Source organism: Ambystoma mexicanum, chromosome 10, assembly GCF_040938575.1.
Source record: "Ambystoma mexicanum isolate Mex_15411 chromosome 10, UKY_AmexF1_1, whole genome shotgun sequence".
Classification (NCBI taxonomy): domain Eukaryota; kingdom Metazoa; phylum Chordata; class Amphibia; order Caudata; family Ambystomatidae; genus Ambystoma; species Ambystoma mexicanum.
The window spans coordinates 645,927,309-645,949,277 of NC_090932.1; the positions used below are offsets into that span (position 1 = coordinate 645,927,309).

General features: G+C 48.5%; 1 protein-coding gene across 4 annotated transcripts in view; it reads left to right on the forward strand.

Annotated features, from left to right (window-relative positions):
* The window catches only part of LOC138491614 (nuclear body protein SP140-like), a 3,009,150-nt gene that overhangs the window by 2,225,146 nt on the left and 762,035 nt on the right, over nucleotides 1-21,969 (forward strand). For all 4 annotated transcript variants that reach the window (XM_069618235.1, XM_069618234.1, XM_069618232.1 and 1 more), the window contains one exon: nucleotides 655-729. In XM_069618235.1, the coding sequence (XP_069474336.1) occupies nucleotides 655-729 (75 nt within the window). The remainder of the gene's footprint in view (nucleotides 1-654; nucleotides 730-21,969) is intronic.

Genomic DNA, 21,969 nt, shown 5'->3' on the forward strand with positions numbered 1-21,969 from the left:
ATATTAAAAGTAGTACGATTGTCGGGTCTATTTGTTGCAATTATATACCTATGTGCATATCTAGGGGTGGCATGCTTTGCAGGGGTGGGAGAGGTGTGGGGGGGGTCATACAATTCCCTTATAACAAAAAAAGGTTGAAAATGCGATCAAATAGACTCAACCAAACGTACCACTTTCTTATGTGGGTGAGCCACGTAGAACGTAATCTAAGGCATGCACTAATTGGTTTGGTCATGGTGCTGGCTTCAGGCTATGGGCATGACCGTGTCACCACTTCTGTTTTTTTGGATGAGTTCCTTGGATTTCGCAAAGCAATTAGTTGCATTAATACGCCAAGAAGAACATTGGTTTCAATTGTACACCAAATGGAGGAACAAATAAGGTGGTGAAGGAGTCATTTTGTTTCTCTGTTTGTTGCTTAAATAGTGATTTTGCATTGTAAACTATTATAGTTGAAGTAGTGGGGCTCCATATGTTTGTGTGTGGGTAACAATTGTGATGTGTCTTTCTGTCAACAGCTAGCGAAATCCAAACCCGAAAAGGAAACATTGCCAGTTATCCAAAGATTTCTAATATTCTGCTCATTGGCACATCTTGTCAGCTACCTGTATCCTCTTTCCTATCTCTGACCTCCTTTACTTTGCTGTTTTACAGAAATGCGAGTTACTGCTCCTGATGGTGTATTGTGAGGAGGAGAGCCCGATCTTCACTACCGACCCCTGCATCAAGGTAAGGAAGAGAATGAGGCAGTGCAACAGGAGTAGCATGGAAAGATACAGCAGTGGTGCCTATGTAGAAACAGTGTTTGACCGACACGAGACTAAGAGCTCTTTGAGGCTTTTGCTTTGTTGTCGATTTCTGCACAATTGCCCTAGTTTTGTTTTTATTTATATATTATACCAAGAGCATATCCACTGCATGTCTGAGTGCTTTTTAAGGCTTTGTTTCAGTCAGATCCCACAAAGACCTGCCATATACAATTAGAAGGCAGCAAATTCATTATGTGGGTAAATGTAGTAATTTGACAACTTCAGCATTTTACAAATAAGAGCCAAAGAAGATAATGAAAACAAATGTGTTCAGGAATTTTCTACATTGTAGGTCACCCTTTGCTGTATTGTCCAATGGCGGTATTAAGGAACATTGGGACTCATTACAAGTCTGGCGGTCCGGAAATTAGGGTGCCGGTGACAACGTACCGGCACCCTTTCCCGGTGGTCGAAGTGTATGAAAAGAAGTAGTGGAACTATGTTCCCTGCTGGCCTGAACCCACTCCCCACAAACCCCATCACCACGCCCCAACCCACACACAATGCAAACCCCCAAACACATGCACCTGCTGTTTAAAAGCGTTCAGTCGTTGCACTGAAAGTGCAAGTTTCAACTTTTTCCTACACTTTTATTTTAAAACGAAACCATTCCGGAGCGGTTTCTTTTTAAATTAAAAGTATAGGAATAGTAAAACTTAATACCAGCACCGTTCGCAACGGTGCCTGTGCATTCGTGTCACCATTCCTGTGAAGTCCTCTGGGACTCCAAGGGAATGGGGACTTGTAGTTCCTGCCGCCTGACATCCCGGGCCACCGGGACTTGTAATATCCCAGTGGCACCAGGATATCAGGTGCCAGAAACGATGTTACCAGGTCGGCGGCAACCCCCGGACCTAGTAATGAGGCCCATTTTTAGCCAACACAATTTTAGCCAACACAAAGCTACAAAGCAACACAAAGCTAATATTGGGCCTCATTAAAAGGTCTATTTTTAGCCAACACAATTTTAGCCAACACAAAGCTAACATTGGGCCTCCTTATGAGGTTGATGGTAACCCGCCGGTGCTACTGGTGGGTTGCCACCGACCTCGTAAAATCGTTTCCGGCACCTGATATCCCGGTGCCACCGGGATATTACAAGTCCCGGTGGCCCGGTGGTATTACCCAAATTGACCTTTTACAATTGACCTTTTGTCCTAATTGACCTCATTCTAGTGATCCTAATTGACCTTCTGCACAATTGACCTTTATATTATTTTAGTTATTTTATATATGTATTGGGTTGATTTTGGATTATATTTAATATAAGGGGATTGGGTGGAGGGTTGCAGGGTTTTTTGGAGTGGACGGGGGATTGCAGGGGGTTTCCCCCCTCATATATGTCATAACTGACCTTCTAAATTAGGTAAATTCTCCCGAGGTCAATTCTACTGAGGTCAATTGTGAAAAGGTCAATTAGTATACAACCGGCCCAGGATGTCAAGAAGCAGGAACTGCAAGTCCCCATTCCTGTGGAGTCCCATAGGACTCGACGCGAATGGGGACACGGAGGCACCGGCACCGTTGCTAACGGTGCAGCTGCTTCTGTGAAAACCATGCCTGCAGGGGCTGGTGCTCCCGGCAGGTCAGACCTGTCAGGAGCACCAGCCCCTGCAGGCATTCTCGTAGTCTGGCGGTCCGGAAAGGGTGCCGGTACGTTGCTACCGGCACCCTTATTTCCAGACCGCCAGACTTGTAATGAGGCGATCAAGTACTACTACACCACATCCCCTTGCCTCCAAACATTTTGGATGTCATGCTCAAGAAGGGAACTGGAATGAGCCATGATGTGGAGCAGCATTCTAGATTAATAAAAACAAGGGTCCATTTTGCATATGCAAACACATCATTGTGTTGCCCTCAGCCGTGCATGCTTACAGGCCCTAATGGTCAGTCGTTTTCCTTGCACACATGGGGCATTAACATCGGGAGAGCAATTACACATATTTTCTTTTGTTTCACAAATTCTCTTTATGATTTCTCTCCCTTATCCCACACCTTTTCCATGGGAAAATGGGGTACAGACACTTTGCTTCTATGACAAAGCATTTGCTGAGTTTGGCCCACACTCTTAGTATTTGCAGTCTTTGGGGCTGGACCATTTTGACACAACTGTGCACTCTATCGCACACTTTAAACCAGATTACTTTGTTCCATGTTAAACTGTTGGGAGGAAGTGTTCCACAGGCACACTATATACGCAAGCACCTCAGCAAGTGACTAGTTGCTGATAACTCACCATACTTGGTGGGACTTCTGCAATCTTCTAGTTACCAGCTCTTGTGCTTAGAGTCAGCCATAACCTAACACTGGGAGCAATCCTAAGGCACTCCTTTGGGATCTTACTACCAATCTGAGGGCTGAGGTGTTTGGCCGACCTCCAGGCCAGTCTTGGCATACACCTTGGTCTCTCCCTGTACAGTCTAAAATATGTCTTCATAGGACCAGTTTTGTTTTAAGATACAATACTCTGAGCGGTGTCTGCAAGCAATGCCAAACAGGTGGCTATGGACATGCTTGACTCTGCAGTGGACCATGGCAAATAAGCAGCCAGGAGGTTGTGTCTTAGGCTAGAGATATAAAACGGAGCTTGGCTAAAAAGTACTAAGTGCCTGCAGACCATGCAAATGGTAGCGGTGCATGGTATACATCAGCATAACACAACAAAGCTGATCTCTTAGTCACAAGAGATTTTAGTCACAAGAGATTACAAGTGTGCACAATTTGCCCCAACCAGGGAACAAAGTTTTGGAAATTTCACACATTGTGGGAAATATATATTTCTTGGTTGCCTTTGCCTTACAATGTTCCAATGAGCACCGGCCAAGTGTAAGGAAAGTCACACTACACAAGAGTTAAATCAAATAATCAAACAGGTGACCTAGCTAGAACCAGTGTTAATGACCTAGCTCACTCTGCATAGATCTTCCCTTTCTCCAAGGCTTTCTCCACCTAGCAAATTTAAATCATTAATGTGCATTGAAGACATTTAATTTTCATGTGGGAACACAAAAACATTTGGCGAATAAGGGAATCAAAGCAAAATTGCGATGAACTAATTCACACAAGATCAAACCACTTTGGAAGCACATATTAGTCTATATACCTTCTAGTTACAAAATCAGAAACCTGGCACACCACTACATCTCCATTTCTCTATTTTAACTTTCTTTATAATTTCATATAGCACTTGATAATTATTTCCAATGTATTTATTTGTAATAATTTCTTCATTTGTAGATAGAAAATGAAGCAGACAGAGAAATATATTTCGCCAAGATCACACCGTTTCGAGCAAGTTGGGAAACAGGCATTATGATCAGTGGCATTATTTCATTACATTCATAAGCATGGCAAAAGGTGCATAACACAACCCATGTCGCCTCAATAAAATCACAGAAAGTGTCCCCAAATGATCCTGCGTCCCTTTGATGACCAGTGGGTGCATTTTAAACAATGGATATTATACGGCTGAGGCTGCAACATGTTGATAAATAGTCGCAGGTAAGAGGCACCATCACCTATTCAAACTGCAAACCGCCAAATGCATACTGACTTTTAACAGATTAGTTGGTTAAAACAGGGGGTTGCAATGGGTAGCACTCGCCACATCAAAATTATTCCCTTGATTATAATGCCAATGATTATGATACCAAAATTCTAGTTCCAGTGTATGCTTATGCCCTTAGACCACACCTCTTTTTGCCATTAATTCTGGTGTAATATTGCAGTTTATACTGGTGTTCAGTAAGTTGCCCTAGGTTGAACAGATTTGGTTAAATGGGGAACACCACATTAAAAACATGTATCTTCTAATTCTGTAGTCTGGTTCTACAGTAAGCAACTTTGCTGCTTGTTCGCATACGCCCTATTTCCCCATCTAGCCAATCGTTTTTATTTAATGTATTACAATATACAAAACGACATCCTTCTTCTCTTAGCCAGTCTCTTTATTTTAATAAAGCACCTTAAACTGGTGTTAACCTTTTTTCAGTAACACCAATATTTAGCAGATAAGCAAACAGATGGACAGGAAGATAGTGATTTGCCCAAGATCATACAATGTTTGTCAAGTAGGGAAGCCAGGACTAGAATTTTGATCTTCAAGTTCCAAAGTTTGTAACTTAGCCAATAGATAGTTTTCCCCTCACCGTTTTCTCCTATCATCTCCCCTCCTCATATGTGCCTGTGGTCAACAAGGTGATGTGTGGGAAGGGTGTACACTTGCATGTTGGGGTATGAATGGCAGGTAGCCCTGTGTCTTGGCAGATCGGAGCTAGAATGATGGTGAGGATTTGCATGTAAGGAGTGGATTCATGATGCGTGTGTTTGGTAGGATGGTGAGGTGTCTGGTAGTGTGGCTAGATAGTGGCACTTTATCAGTGTTAGATCGAGAGTGGATTAAGAGTGGGATACTATATGGGTCAGTGAGTGCAGTGTGGAAACGTGTCTGTGGGGTGGTTGTGGGGATAGGGTGTGGAGATGTGCATGTGGGGCTATTAATTAAGTATAAGGATGTGCTTGCGAGGGGATGAGGAAGACGAAGGTTGGAGCTACATCCATGGGGCTATTGATAGAAGGGTGTGTGTAGGAATGTGTTTTTGGATGGTAGTGAATAGTTGGGATGTGGAGCTGTGCATGTATCACAGTTCATGGGATGGGGATATGGCTTTGAAAGAGAGAGAAGGCGAGTACTGTATTTGTAGGGACAGTGGGTGGGGATGAGATGGATACACCAGCAATATAATGTCGGAGCTGTCTGATCTGGTAGTCTAGGTAAACCTGCATAGATAATCCAGTTTGATAAAACAGCATCATATCAATATTGCTAATCCCCTGCCTTCTTTCATTATTATTCAATAACTAACAATTGATAATTATAGCACATTCCCTACCTGACCATCAGTATTTCTAACCCGCCTGGTGGTGCTACTGGCACCCAAGGTCAGTATTGCTAATCCCTTACCAGTTATCAATCGTTGCTGATCACATGCCTGCTGGACAGAATTGCAAATTCTGCTTGAGAACCCTTATCACTAATCCTGACTGATGATCTTGCTTGGTAATCTAATCTGACACAATTATTGCTCTGTAAGTAGCAGTGATGTGGGTCTTATTGTCTAATGAACTCACCATTATGCTTGACATGCAGATTTTGTTTACTGATATTAAAATAATCCTGGTGAAAAAAATCTCCTTTAATGGCCATAAAAAGATTATGCTTGTGTGCTTGGTAACCCCATACCTTTTTGCCAAGTGGGAAATATTTTACAGGGATATATAGTTTATGGGAAATCTCTTGTTTGCTTGAAGTTTCTGCAGACCTACAATAGAAAGTTATAGCCTTTTCGTTCGATGGACTTAACCTCTTCCACTTATCTGCAGATAAGGAGTTCACAAAGATGAACACTCTAATTGAAAAATTCCTGCAGCCCTCACATCTGAACAGCTGTATATACATTTCCCATCAGATGGCCAAATGAGATAGAGGCAGAGCTGTCCTCAAGGGATTCCAGGCAAAGTCTCAAGACTGCAAAGATCAGCAAGATGAATAAGCAGCAAACATCCAAGAACTTCTTCCCCTCCTCTGGGGCGTTCTCAGATAAACAACAGAATTGATGAGATACAGGCCAAGGAACACACACAGGCTGTCTTTTATTTTACATGTCTGTGGTACACAGGGGTTTCTGGCTTCTCCCTTCCACCCAATCATCCCTCTTTCCCTCCCAACTACTTTCATCATATTTATTATTTATAGTAAACATGCTATTCCAAATAAAAGCAATAGAAGTGGGCCTTTCCACAGAAATTTAAGAGGGATTCTACAAACATTGTTTGACAGTTCCTGAAGGACAGCTCAAGTCTTTGTATTGTCTTTAGTTTATCTGATTTATTTCTTACGAGAGAGAGATTCAAGTTGGTTACTGCAGCTCATATTCTAGTAGCCCTTCAATAGGGGACCTGCTCTGTGCTGACACAAAGACACTGGTAAAACACCACCTGGCACTCCAATACATTTTTATACATGTGTTTTTTAGGGATTGTACAAGGGACAGACTCAGGATAACTAAATAAAGTCTCTATGCTGGGGCATAACCAGCCAAAAAAAGAATGGCTTTCATAAGTAGTTTCCCCTCTGGAGTACCCTTTCGCCCAAAGCTTTGCTAAATCCCTTCCCCACCTCAATTTTCAAAATATTACAGGTTTCTTGGTAAGATATTGTAGTCTTTTACAGTCTCGGGAGGATAGCTCAGGAGCAACGTGCTTGCCTTGGAATCAAGACGACACGGAGCAACATACCGGTTCGATCCCCGGGTCCGCGCTTAGAAACCTCTGGGTATTAAGCCTGTTATATATAACCAATCATATCTTTCCCAGATTATCTCCTCCTGGGTTAAAGCAATTGGTCACAGTGGGTTGTCAGGAGTTTCTTTGGGATCCTGAACAAAACGTTCCTTCATGGCACTAGGGCCCAGGAAATTAAGTGTATATCTTTGCTTTTTTCTCTGTACGCGGTTCTCCTGGAAGGAAGTGCCCGACTAAATATTGCTCTTATATCTTACTTACTTTCCGTGGATTACTCGATCTGGCTTCGGTCTCTAGTAACCCAGTCTGAGTCTCTTTCTGGTGAATCTGTCAGTCTGGCCAAAGTCTTCTCTCCCCCGTGTTGGATGTTGACCCAGTGACCAAGAGACCTTCCCTCAGCAGTCCTGACATAAATAGCATTGGCCAGGTATTTCGGGAAGTCTCTTGGCCCTGTTAGCTTCTGCTTGAGGATGTTCTATGACATCTCCCAGAGATGAGGTATGCTAGGCAGATTTTAAAGTGTTACGTGGAGTATGGGTTCACCTCCCTGTCCCTGTCTGGTCCTACACCTAGCTCCAGCTCCCTTCTTACTTTCCTCCTCATGTCAGCGCTTGCTCATATCTTCGGGTCTCTCGCTGCCCCTCGTGTCTTTCCCTTGCACTAGGTGTTGTCTAACCTCTTTAATGTTCCACCATGTGCTCATTCCTCTTCCTGCTTTTCCTAGGGAACCAATAGGCTTGTTTTGTCTCACTGTGTGTCCATTACTTTCGCTGTCAACGCTCCATAGAGCGACCGTCGAGGTACAACGCGCAACGCACACAACGTCGACACCAGAGCCCTCGACGGACAAAATCGTGGTCGAGAGCCTAGCGAGAATTGTCGCCGAAGACAAACGTACGCGGACGACGAAACAAACGTCGAATACCGCGTCGAAAAAACATAAAAGTAGCCAGGAACTGCCCCTTTCTCCAAAGGACGCTTCCGAACTACCTGAAGGCTTTTCAGAAGGAGACGGGAACCTCTCGTCGACGTTGTGGGAGCGTTCGAAACGATTCGAAGGCGAAAACACTAATTTCCCCCCTCTAGACTATTCAGGGGTACCCCATGAGACCCTTGAAAGACTCCATTCTTGCATGGAGAAAATGGAAAGGTTTCTAGGAAACCAAGACCCACCCACTCACAAAAGACAAAGAGAATGGCCACAGGATGACCCTAGAGTCAAGATTCCTAGGCTGGTTGACCTCACCACTGAGGAGGAGCAATACCTCCAAGAAGATGAGGAGTGTTTGGGTGGAGAAGAAGAGGTAGAACTTGAGGAAGAGGGGTTCGAAGAAGATCCTTACACCACTGCTACAGGGTTTGAAGAGGATACAGCTACCTCGCAGCCCTGGCATTCACCGTCAGTGCAGCCTTGGCAATCCCCATCAGTACATTCAGACCCTGATGCCTTTCTCCCTTCTCCTCTCAAGGATTCACATGGGAACTCCTCTCCCATAGATGACCAACCTTCCCTCAATGCACTATTGCGCAAGGCAGCAGCGCATTTTGAGATTGATACAGGGGAAACTCTTCCAGACATTGACTTTGTAGAAAAAGTCATCAAAGAAAAAGCCCCTGTTAGCCAATCTATTCCACTCCTGGCTTCTATTAAAAGAAGAATTTCTCCTTCCCTTACTAACCCAGCTTTAGTAAGAGGGGTCAACCCTAGAATAGAAAAGCTCTTCAGCCCTTCATCCTCTGACCCTTTATACATCAGAGGACACTCTATTCCGGACTCCCTTGTGGTTACCAACACAAGAAAAAGAGCAGGGGTGCCACTATCCACTAGTGAAGCACCTCCAGACAAAGAAGGCAAAAAACTCTACGCACTGGGGAAGAGAATCACCACCTCCGCCGCCTTCTCTACTAGAATTGCTAATAACAACTCACTTTTAGCTAGCTACGCAGATGCACAGTGGAACAAGCTGCGCAGCGAAGCAGAGGAAGCACCTGAACCTCTGCGTTCTCGCCTGCTAGCTATAATATCAGAGGGCACACTGGTAAACCAGGGCATCGTTAAGAACTCCCTAGATGCCGCTGAGACGGCTGGCCGCTCCTTAGTGCAGGGAATACTTCTCAAGCGCCACGTTTGGCTACGCAATTCAGGTTTTAAGCCCGAAACCCAAGCCTCCCTCATAAATAAACCCATTGAACAGACGCATCTGTTTGGGAAAGCAGTAGATGAGGCCCTAGAACATGCTAAAAAAGAGTTTGATACCATCAAGACTCTTGATCAAATTTCTAGGCCCCCTAACAGGCGAGGCTATGGTAATAAACGCTCCTTTCGTGGCCAAAGACAGCAGCAGAACCAACAACAACAATATTACTCTGGCTCCAACTGGCCCACTAACCAGGGTAACACCCAGTTGAGTCAAAGAGGCCAACGCCGTGGCAAAGGAAGAGGTCGTGGCTCCAGCCCCAGAGGTTCCACGCCCAATACCAGCAAATGACCCGAAAATTCGGGTCCCCTCCCATGCATCACCGGTCGGGGGCCGGCTCACATCGTTCCTTTCAGCATGGGAGGGAATCACGTCAGACTGTTGGGTATTATCCACCATAGCCCACGGATACTGCATCGAGTTCAACGGTTCCCCGAAGTACAAACCCCCACGGAACCGACGCATGACACCGCAACACCTCTCCATTCTTCTTCAAGAGGTGGAAGAACTCCTGAAGAAAGAAGCTATAGAGCCCGTCCCCCTATCACAGGTAACAGAAGGTATTTATTCAGTGTACTTCCTTGTACCCAAAAAGGACTTAACCATGCGCCCTGTATTAGATCTGCGCCCAGCGAACATATTTGTCAAACCCCAAAAGTTTCGTATGGTGACCTTACAGGAGGTAATCCCACTGTTATCACAAGGGGATTACATGACAACACTGGACATGAAAGATGCATACTTTCATATTTTAATGTTGACATCGCACAGAAAATACCTCAGGTTCAAAATAGAGGACAAACACTACCAGTTCAGAGTACTACCCTTCGGGATAGCATCTGCACCAAGGGTATTCACGAAAGTACTGGCAGTGGCAGCGGCCCACCTGCGCAGATTATCCATCCCGGTATACCCTTACCTCGACGACTGGCTCATAACAGGGGATTCTTACGAAACATGCTTCTCCAATACCCAAAAGACCGTAGACCTTTTTGTCCCAACTGGGCTTCTCCATCAACGAAAAGAAGTCCAGCTTAGACCCCAGCCAAATCAAACAATTCCTAGGGGCTCTAATTCGAACAAAGGACGGCCTCGTATTCCCCTCCAACGAGAGGGTCCAAAACATGCTGTTTCAAATTCCCCATTATGTAGCAGGCCGAGAGGTGACGGTACGCAAAGCAATGCGCTTGCTAGGGATGATGGCGTCATGTATTTATTTGGTACCTCACGCGCGCCTGCGCATGCGCCCAATGCAAGAGTGGCTCTACAGCCAGTGGTGTCAGGCCAGCGGACAATGGGACGATCTAGTGGTGGTCTCGCAGGCCTTGGTTCTCTCGCTACGGTGGTGGACAAAAGAAAACCTGTTATTAGGGAAAACTTTTGCCACACCCGCAGTGGAAGCCACTCTAACCACAGACGCATCCCTTACAGGATGGGGGGCTCACCTATCCCATCAGACGGCCCACGGAGTTTGGACTCCGAGCTTAGCATCCAAGCATATAAACCTGCTGGAACTACTAGCGGTGTTCAAAGCACTGAAAGCCTTTCAGAAACAGCTACAAGAAAAGACAGTGATGGTCCTCACAGACAGCACCACAGCCATGTACTACCTCAACAAGCAAGGAGGCACTCACTCTCCAGGACTGTCCAAACTGTCCCAGAATATATGGAAGTGGGCTCTCAGACACAACATGTTCCTACTGTCACAACATGTACCAGGGGAACTCAATCTTCTAGAAGACAAACTCAGCAGAGACTTCCCCCTGCCCGGAGAGTACGAATGGCAATTACACAAAGACATCGTCTTAGACGTCTTCACTCAATGGGGATTCCCGGAAATAGACCTGTTCGCAACTCTGGAAAACTCACAATGCCAAAGTTACGCCTCCAGGTACCCCCAGAACCAGTCCAAGGGGAACGGTCTGTCGATTCTATGGTCAGGGAAATTTGTTTACGCCTTTCCCCCGACTCCCCTTCTCAACAAAGTGGTGCACAATATGCATCAGGAGCAGGTTACAATGATACTAGTGGCCCCAATGTGGGCCCGACAGCCATGGTTCGCTCACTTGATGGAGATGTCCCTATCTCCCCCAGTGAAACTTCCCTGCCCGTACAACATGCTGTCACAAGACAAGGGCAGAACACTGCATCCATGCCCTCAGACCATGAACTTAGCAGCCTGGCTCCTGAGATCATAGAATTTGGACATTTACAACTCCCACAGAGATGTATGTACATCCTCAGGGAAGCCAGAAAACCTAATACTCGACACTGCTATTCTAGCAAATGGAAAAGATTTGTTATCTGGTGTAGAGGTACTAGCATCAACCCAGTTGACTGCTCTCCTACTGACATTATTCTATACTTGACCCATTTACTGGATTCAGGTTTAGTGTTCAATTCCATTAAAGTCCACCTAGCGGCACTTTCTGCATACACCACTTCCCAACTTAAAGTGTCGTGGTGGAAGATACCAGTTATCAAAGCCTTCATGGAGGGGGTAAAGAGGATACACCCTCCGATAGCTAACCCAGCTCCCGGATGGGACTTAAATGTGGTACTTTCCAGACTCATGGGCCCTCCCTTCGAACCCATGCACAAGGCAACTCTTAAAGATATCACCCTTAAGACTGCTTTCCTAATAGCTATCACCTCCATTAGGAGAGTAAGTGAACTACAGGCTCTTTCTGTACTAGACCCCTTCGTAACAGTTCACAAAGATAAGGTGGTTCTACGCACACACCCAAGGTTTACACCTAAATTCATCTCGAAATTTCATGTAAACCAAACTATAGAACTACCAACGTTCTTTCAAAACCCTTCCAGCTCGGGAGAAAAAAGTCTGCATACACTAGATGTACGCAGAGCTGTCATGTTCTACATGGAAAGAACCAGACCACTGAGAAAGACTAATCAGTTCTTTGTCTCGGTGGCAGCAGGAAGAGAAGGAGATGCGGTCTCAAAATCCACTATATCTAGATGGATTGTTCAATGCATCACTCTCTGTTACACTCTTGCTAAGAGAGAACTACCCTTCAAGCCCAGAGCACATTCCACTCGAGGCACGGGGGCTTCCATAGCATTCATTGCAAATGTTCCCCTTGAGTCCATCTGCAAAGCGGCAACCTGGAGTTCTGTGCACACATTTACAAAACACTACTGTCTAGATGCACACTCTAGATCTGATTCCCAGGTTGGGCAGGCAGTATTAAGACATCTTTTTTCTACTGTTCCTTCTCATAACCCACCGCCAACTCCGGGTACTGCTCGCTAGTCTATGCACAGCATGTGATTCTAAGCAGATTAACAAACATCAGAAGACAATGCATTACTTACCGTAAAAGCATTTCTGATGGTTGTATCTGCTTAGATTCACATGCGCCCACCCTTCCTCCCCGCTCGGATGGAAGGAACATAGACATCCTTTTATATATATTTCTCTCTTTTCTGTACTCACTCACGGCTAAAAGGCTCCCTCAGGGCAGAAAAATACAAACAGAGGGACCTCGACGCGTGAGGGATTGTGGGTACAACGCACGTCACTATAGGGATAGTGTTACAGACACGCCTTGTCGACGTCCCCTTTTCGACTACGAAAAACAAAATGCAATACTCCGCAGTGACCACTGGATGTCGGACCTATGCACAGCATGTGAATCTAAGCAGATACAACCATCAGAAATGCTTTTACGGTAAGTAATGCATTGTCTTCTTCTCCCACATCTGTGCCCACTCCTAATGCTCCTCCAAATGTTCCACCCTCTGCTCTCCCCACTCATCCTACCCCTCCAACTGCTTCTGCAAATGTTCCTTCTCTACACCTCCTGCAACTGCTCCTTCATAGGCTCCTCAATCTGCTTCTTCACCATCTCCTTAAACTGCTCCTTCACTGTCTCCCTATCCACTGCCACGCTGCGCCAAACTCCCACACTTAGATCTTGCCCATGGGAGCTTTTATAGTCACCTGTGTCCTCCCCTGAGTGGGCTTAAAACTAATGAGTGGGAGCTCTGCACCATAATCTTTGGATTGTTGGTATTGCTGTGGCTCCAGCTCACAAATATTATTGGACTTTGCTGATTATTTCCTCTCCTGTGGCAGTCAGAGCCTCTAAAGGACCATTCCACCATTTTGAATGTCATCCTTATTTTGGTGGATGCACACTCCTTTTTGGCGCAGAAGCAGACAAAGCATGCATCTCACTGATGTTGCTCTACTCTCCTCCTGTAGCATATGCCTGTAACTGTCTGGCAAACTACTGACCCTTCCTAAATTGTGCCACGCACAGCAAGGCAAAGGAGCCCGGCTTAGCAGACTTTAAAGTCTCATTCTGTTGTGTCATGTCTCTTATAAAGGTGCTGTGGTGATATTGCCTTCAATGTGATGGTCCCCTGCCCTTGGTCCTCAGTGTTGTGGGGAGATGAGGATATCCTCCTCATACTGACCCTGGGCACCACATCACATAGCAGGTTGCAGGGCACGGCCCCCTTAGTCACCACCACACACACACCTTAAGGGCCATGCAGGTGACTTCATCATTGTGCACTGGACCTACAATACACTTACACACACCTGCCAACCTTGCCTTCCTACTACAAATATCTTAGGTGTTGGTGTTGCAAGGGTGCAGAAGGAGGAGACTGACACACAGGTGGCATGGTTGTCGGCATAAACTTTTATTATGGCAATAATAAAGAGAAAACCTACCTCTCTGTAACTCCAACAGGGGTTTCCCTACCTCAACTAAAATACTAAGGGTTCGGTAAGGATGTCCTTGTAAATCAATAGTTCACCGTCCTCTGTCAAAAAATCTACTTCTGGCCCTTACACTAGCAACTAAACTAAAGAGGTAGTGAATCTCCTTGGTCCAGAAGAATAGCTCCCTTCTTCAGGACGACGGATCAAAATTCCAATTGTTAGGTGGGATCTTTACCTTCCCCAGTTCTCAATCCTTTTCCAAAGCATAAAACAAAGTTCCATGTTCAAATGTTAAAGCAAAGTTCTCAGTTCAAACTCAAAAGGTAAAGTTCCAATTAAAACATCAACATTTCTTATTACCCATAGTTCCTTCTTCACTCTTGGGTTCCTGGAGAATGCATCCTTTCGAGGGGATTGGGTCCTCCAACGTATTCCATATCTATGACAGGTAATGTCCACAGCTGTGCTGCTTCGGAAAATCTTCGGCGTCTGCGTCCTGCATCGATGACGTCGATGCGCCGTCCCCGGGGATCTCCTCCGACGGCCGACATCACCCGATGTGATAAGTAGGACGCACAACGCCCGTAGCCTCAGCTCTGTTTTTTCCGCGAACGTGTTCGCTTCGTGAATCTCGGTACGCCTCGACTCTTTGAAGTTTGCTGTATTATTCTCGGTTCGTTGAACCTGTTCGGTTTTTGTGAAGACCTGTTCGTGGCGATGTCTACTTTGTCTTCAACCCCGCGTCCGGGCTTCAAGAAATGCGGGGACTGTGGGTCCGAGATGTCGGTCATGGACTCGCACGACGCGTGCCTCTGGTGCCTCAGGGAGGCCCACGATACGGACGACTGTGTCGACTACCAGTCGCTCACGGCCAAGGTCTTGCGGGAACGCAAGAAGAAGCTGTCGGTAGGTCGGGTGTCTAAGCCCCGGACATCGAGGTCTACAGGGCTTTCGACGGATGACTCGAGAGTAGACTCTCCACGTCATCGTCAGAAGTCCAGTGGGTCTCCTTCCAGGAGTCGGTCTCACCATTCCCCCGCCTCTTCGAGGCATTCCAGGAAGCGCCGGCATCGATCGCCTTCCCCGTCCTCTTCCGAGGACTCCGCCCGTCGGCGGGTCGCTTATCCCACCATGCAAACGATACCGGAGGAATGGGCTTCCTTCGGGAAGCAGATGTTAGCGATTCGTGAATCGCAGGGCACTGGTCCGTCCGCGCCTCCAAGTGGGGTCGGTCGGCACCGGTCAAGAGACACCGCTCGTACGCCTTCGGGCTCGGGTGGTCGGCACGGCTAGCGGGAAAGGTCCCGCTCGGACAAGGGTAGCCGTTCTCGCCATGCCCGTTCCAGGACCCAGTCCTCGACGCGCTCGAGACCGCGTGATCCTGTGCCGTCTTCGAATAAGACGTCGACGCCTGTGGCGCTGAGGTCGTCGACGATTTCTCTCGAGGCTCCGCCTCTGAGGTGGTCGTCAATGCTGTCAGCGCCTAGGTCGTCGAGAGACACGCTCGGAGCTCCGGCTTCGAGGCCTGTGTCGACGCCGTTGATGCTGGCGGCGCTGCAGCTGACGTCGACACCGATTCGCTCGACGCCATTTCTGTCGACACCGGCGCCGACTCGTTCGGCGCCCTCAACGCCTTTCGAGGTTAGCCCCTGGAAAGGCTCTGGCTAAGGTCAGGCATAGCTTTGGTCCCCAGGTGTCTTCCTCTCACCGCCTGGAGTACATTTCAGAGGGTGATGAAGGCTCTGATGAAGGCTTGGTTCCGGTTATGGTACCAGATGAGCTTCTCTCGGGCCATAGCCAGTTTGATGACCTGAGGCAGTCACGGCATGATGCCAGTGGACTGGACACCTCTCCGGAGGTGGAGTTTTGTAGGCCGGAGCCTGGCACTCATGCCGATTCTTCATACTGGCGCCTTATGTCTTGGGTCACCGAGTACTTGGGAAGGTCGGCTCCCCCAGGGGAGTTCGTTCAGGATGATCTCACGGACATCCTTGATCTTGGTCCCCCCACTGACCCGGTACTGCCGTTTCATATGGCTCTGCAGAGAAGGGTGGCAGCAGCTTGGACTGCTCCGGAGAGTCTCCCGGCAGTGGGCAAGTCTTTGTCGCGAAAATACCGTCCAGCCAGTAGCGACCCCTGCTACTTGTCCAGGCACCCCACTCCGGAGAGTTTGGTGGTGCAGGTGGCTACGGCCCCGGCAAAGCAGGCGTCGTATCCTACCATCCCTCCGGATAGGGACGACAAACGTTTTGACGGCTGGGCGAAGAAAGTGTTTTCTTCAGGGGGTATGGCGCTTCAGGCGGCCAACTCAATATGTGCCTTGTCTCGTTTCACACACACTCTGTGGAACTGTGTTGCATTAGCGGCTGAACATATTCCTGAAGGGGACGAACGGGATGGTTTCCTTGCTATGGTTCAGGATGGCAAGGATGCCATGTGTGAGGCCATTCAGTCGGGTTTGGACATGGCAGATTGTGTCAGCCGGTCCATGGCGGCGAGCACCGTAATACGCAGGTTTGCGTGGTTGCGGAAGTCTGGGTTTGCTCCTGATGTGCAGTCCCGGCTCCTCAACATGCCCTTTGACGGTGAACATCTTTTTGGCAGCAAGGCTGACGAGAGCCTTGAGAGGTTGCAGACCTCCAAAGCTGCAGCAAAGTCGTTGGGCGCTGCAGTTCGACAACCTCCGCCTTTTCGTCCTAGGGGACAACAATGGAGGGGAGGTTCCTTTCGCTATTACTCATCCTTCAGTAAAGCGAGAGGAGCTAACAGTCAAAGAGACCACCGTAAGAGTGCCAGAGGTGGAAAACAAGGTACTCGAGGTGCCAAGGCCGCTCGGGCAGTTGCCTCTTTGCCCTCAGGCAACGCCGCAGCCGCTACCACTCAGTCATGAGGCCAGGTCCCATGGTTCGCCGGTTGGGGGAAGCGTGGCGCAGCATCTTGTAGAGTGGCGAGCCATTACTTCAGATGTGTGGGTTCTGGAGATCATAACCCACGGTTACTGTCTTCCCTTTCAGCGGAGGCCTCATGACAATCCACCTGGGAACCTCTCTTTGAAGAGTCTGGATCCGCTCCTTGCGCAGGAAATTCAAGCCCTGCTGGAAAAAAGGCGCCATAGAACTGGTGCCTGTAGCGGAGAGGAACAAGGGATGGTATTCCCCTTATTTTTTGATTTCGAAGAAAGACGGGGGATTGAGACCCATCATGGACTTGCGCGGTTTGAACAAACTCCTCAGGAAGGACAAGTTCAAGATGGTTACTCTCTCTCAAGTCTTCCAGGCCCTTCAACTTCAGGCAGGACTGGTTGGTGTCTCTCGACCTCAAGGACGCTTACTTCCATGTGCCGATCCATCCCAAGCACAAGAAGTACCTGAGGTTCGTGGTTGCCGACTCGCACTTTCAGTTTCGGGTCCTGCCGTTCAGATTGACCTCCGCCCTGAGGGTTTTCACCAAGCTCATGGTGGTGGTTGCAGCGCATCTCAGGAAAGGGGGGATTCACGTCTACCCCTACCTGGACGATTGGTTGATCAGGGGGAGCTCTCCCGAGCAAGTCCTGGATCATCTGTCCGTCACCTGCCACTCCCTTCACAAGCTGGGCTTCTCCCTCAATTTAAAGAAGTGCCATTTGACACTAACACAGCGGCTCCAGTACATCGGAGCAGTGCTCGACACATCCCTGGGGCAGTGTTTTCCTCCCCAGATGAGGGCTCTTCACATTCAGCAGATGGTGCACAAGTTTTAACTTGCCCAGAATCTCCCAGCGTCCGAGTTCTTGAGACTTCTCGGCCTCATGGCATCCTGCATTCTTCTGGTGCCAGCGGCTCGTCTGCGGATGAGATATTTGCAGTGGGCACTCAAGTTCCAGTGGTCTCAGTCCTCCGGCAGGCTGTCGGACCCTGTTCAGGTGCCGCCCTCGGTCGCCCAGGACCTTCTGTGGTGGGCCGTCGAAGGCAATCTGATGAAGGGGGCCCCATTTTGGCTGCCCTGGCCGGAGGTGACGATTGTGACGGACGCATCCCTCACGGCATGGGGAACTCATGCCAACGAGTTGACAGTCAGCGGTCGTTGATCTCCATCAGAGTCCAGACTCCATATCAATCTGTTGGAGCTGAGGGCCGTCAGGCTTGCCCTGAAGGCTTTTCTGCCGACTGTGCGAGGAAAGAGTGTCCTGATTCTAACGGACAACACGGTGGCCATGCACTACCTCAACAAAAAGGGGGGGGGCAGGGTCACTTCCTCTATGCAGGGAGGCGATGCAGCTCGAGTTCTGGGCCATCCAGCAGGAAGTTTCGATCTCGGCTGTTCATCTGGCTGGAGACGAGAACGAGAGGGCGGACGCTCTGAGCAGGCAGAGCACGATCTCTCACGAGTGGGAGCTGGCTCAGGAGATTCTCCTGGAGATCTTCGCCCTTTGGGGGACCCGTCAAGTGGATCTCTTCGCCTCCAGTGTCAACCGGAAGTGCGAAAAGGTTCTGCTTGTGGGAATTTCCTCCAAAAGGAGCCTTAGGAGACACGTTCGTGGTGGAGTGGTCATTCCCACTGCTGTACGCGTTTCATCCAGTGCCCGTCATCCTGCAAGTACTGCGGAGGTTACGGAGGTTCGGTTCCCGGATGATCCTCATTGCTCCGGCGTGGGCCCGGAGGCCGTGGTACCCGGACCTTCTCGACTTGTCCATCTGCCCTCCACATCGTCTTCCCTACCGAGACGATCTGCTCTCACGGGAGGGGGGGTCAGGTTCTCCATCCAGAGGTCAGATCCCTCAACCTTCACCCTTGGCTTCTGAAAGGTTGAGGTATAAGGATTGGGACCTCCCTGAAGACGTGATGGAGGTGTTGCTCTCGGCCAGGCCGCCGGCAACAAAGTCTCTGTACCGTTGCTGTTGGAGAAAGTTCTGCGACTGGTGCAGAGTTAAGAATGTGGATCCTTTTGAGTGTGACATTCCCATGGTTCTGTCTTTTTTGCTTTCCTTGGCCCACAGGGGCTTGCAAGTGGGGACCATTAAAGGTTACCTGGCGGCGCTGTCCATCTTTAAGCGCTCGTCTGAAGAATGTTCCTATTTTAAGATTCCTTTAATTTCTCAGTTTTTGAAAGGGCTCACTAATGTGTTTCCTCCGTCACCTTTTCTGGTGCCCGGTTGGGATTAGAACCTTGTTCTTAAGTTTTTTATGGGTGCTCCGTTTGAGCCTTTGCATTCTTGCCCTTTGAGATTGTTAACTCTGAAAACTGTGTTTTTGGTTGCGGTTACTTCCGCTCGCAGAGTGAGTGAGTTACAGGCACTTTCAGTTAAGCCACCCTTCACTGTTACGGTTACGGTTACGCTGGAAAGCGTTTGGGATAAGCTGTGACGAAACAGACTTTGTCTCGTTGGATTATTTTAGCTATCACCGAGTGTTAGCGCTTGGCGGGTAAGGACCCTCCGGCTGGCTTGCGGGCCCATTCTACCAGGGGAGTGGCTGCGTCTACTGCCCTGCAGAGGGGTGTTCCTATTCGTCACATCTGTGATGCAGCCACCTGGGCTTCAGTACATACTTTTGTACGTCACTACTCCCTCGATTCCATCAGAGGGCAGGGTCTGGCCTTTGGTAAGGCAGTCCTTTATTCCGCAATTTGATTGGGCATGCTAAACTTGTGTTCTAAATGCTTTTCCCACCTCCTTCCTTGGTACTGCTTTGGGAGTCTGTCATAGATATGGAATACGTCGGAGGACCCAATCCCCTCGAAGAACAAGTTACTTTCTTACCTGGTAACGTTCTTTCGATGGGATGGTCCGACGACGTATTCCATATCGCTCCCTCCCTACCTTCCCCGCTGCAGAATTACTTTTGTGATTGCAGCTTGCGTTTCGCAAGGCCTTGTGTGTCTGACTGGCAGAAAACTGGTGGCACACGTTCTGGGTGAAAAAACTACAACTGAGGCTACGGGCGTCGTGCGTCCTAATTATCACATCGGGTGACGTCGGCCGTCGGAGGAGGTCCTCGGGGACGGCGCATCGACGTCATCAACGCAGGACGCAGACGCCGAAGATTTTCCGAAGCAGCACAGCTGTGGACATTATCTGTCCTAGATATGGAATACGCCGTCGGACCATCCCATCGAAAGAACGTTACCAGGTAGGAAAGTAACTTGTTCTTCTCCAGGTGTCTTGCTCTTAATGTCTTCACAGTGCCAGGGGAATGACTCCCTTCCCCTGGTCTTTTCCCTGGGCTTACACTGTAGTTCACAGCATCAGGGGGAATGTCTCCCTTCCCCTGGCCCTTTCATAGGCTTATTTGGTGGTTTACCACACCAGAGGTAAAGCCTCCCTTCCCCTGGCTTTTCATAGGCTTGTGACACAGTTCACAATATCAGGGGGAATACTCCCTTTCCCTAGCCTTTCCTACATTTTGAGCACAGTTCACATACCTGGGGGAACGACTCCCTTCCCCTGGCCTCTTTCTACGATTTGTACACTTTTCCCCAACGTAGACTTGGCTTGCAGTACTGTGGGTGTGGGTCTGAGACCCGTAGGATTCTCTGCTGGTAGGGTTTTCAGACCTGGTTCACTAACCTGGCAGTTAGTGCGACTATGAAGATGACTGATGAACTTTCCTTCTTGTGGGTGCAGGTCCCAGAACTGTACTGCTTCACATCTTATGTTTTCACAGTCTTTTTCCCAGGCTATTTCTTCAGCCCTTCTTCCCAGGGTATCTCCACCCTTCCTATGTGGACCATTAGCCTCTCTTTTGGCCTCACCATCCAGCCGTGTTGTTTCCTACCCTTAGGGAGCATTGCTGTGGGCTCTGATCCTTCCTTGGACTTGCCTTTGTACCTGACATGCCTTACGCCAACTTCGGTCCAGCTACGGCAGCTCCACAGATGCAGGTTCCCGCTGGGCTGTTCTGTTGATGCGGACGGTGCGGTCCCTCTTCCTCCATCAGGTAAGTCAGCTGCTTTCCAGTAGGGAGAAGGCTCTTTCTGCTTCTGACCCTCGGGAAACGATTCGCCTACTCGCCTCACATCCTGGTTCGCCTTGCTTCCCTCTGCCGCACTGCCGACAAGTTCCCCAAGTTTCAATACTAACGGCACACGTAGCACGGCCACCCCACCATGCATGTCTGCCGCCCAGCCTCATTCGAAATATGCCATAGCAGTGCATCCCCCGCCTCTGGCCCCTGCCAACTCGCCATCCAGCCACGCACACACCACCTCTGCAAACACTATTCTGGCTAACTCACCAGCCTCCACTGCATCGCCCACACTGAACCCTGCTTGCGCCACTATGCTTACTCACTGTTTGACTTCAGGCTCCAGCCACACGCCAGCCAGCCTACTCCTGCATAACCACAGTGCCAGGCTACAGAACAGCACCTTGGATGGCGCGTCTAACCACACTTTGACCACTCCTTTCACATCTAGCCAGCCCAACTCGCCTGGCCCACAACAGGACTGCACCTCCAGAACTACTCCATCTATCACGGTCTCTGAAGCACACTCTCTGAGCAACCCCCCTGGCTACACACAAGTTTGTATGCCCCTTATATTAACAGCCGCAAGAACGGCACCACCAGCCACATGCTACCTAACACTAACAATCGCCTAACAAATCCTACGGCCACTTCACTAAATGGTGCTTTAGTGAAGGCCCGGTCCTTCCTTGCCCACCCTTTGGACATCCTAGTCCTTATCACGACCAACAATATCATCATCCTAGCCATCTCAGAAACCTGGCTACACACCGCCTCTGGTCCGGCACTGTCCATTGCCATCCCGCCAGGATATACCATCCTCCGACAAAAATGGTATACAGCAGGTTTGACAACATGTAAGCAAAAAAAAAGGAAAGCGGAAAGAAATTGGGTCAAACTATAGACACAAGAGAGCAAAAATAGCTGGAAAGATTTAGAGAAAATGTATCGTAAAGAAATCTTTAAGGCAAAGCAAGATTACTTTAACACACAAATATTGAATTCAAAAAATGAATCA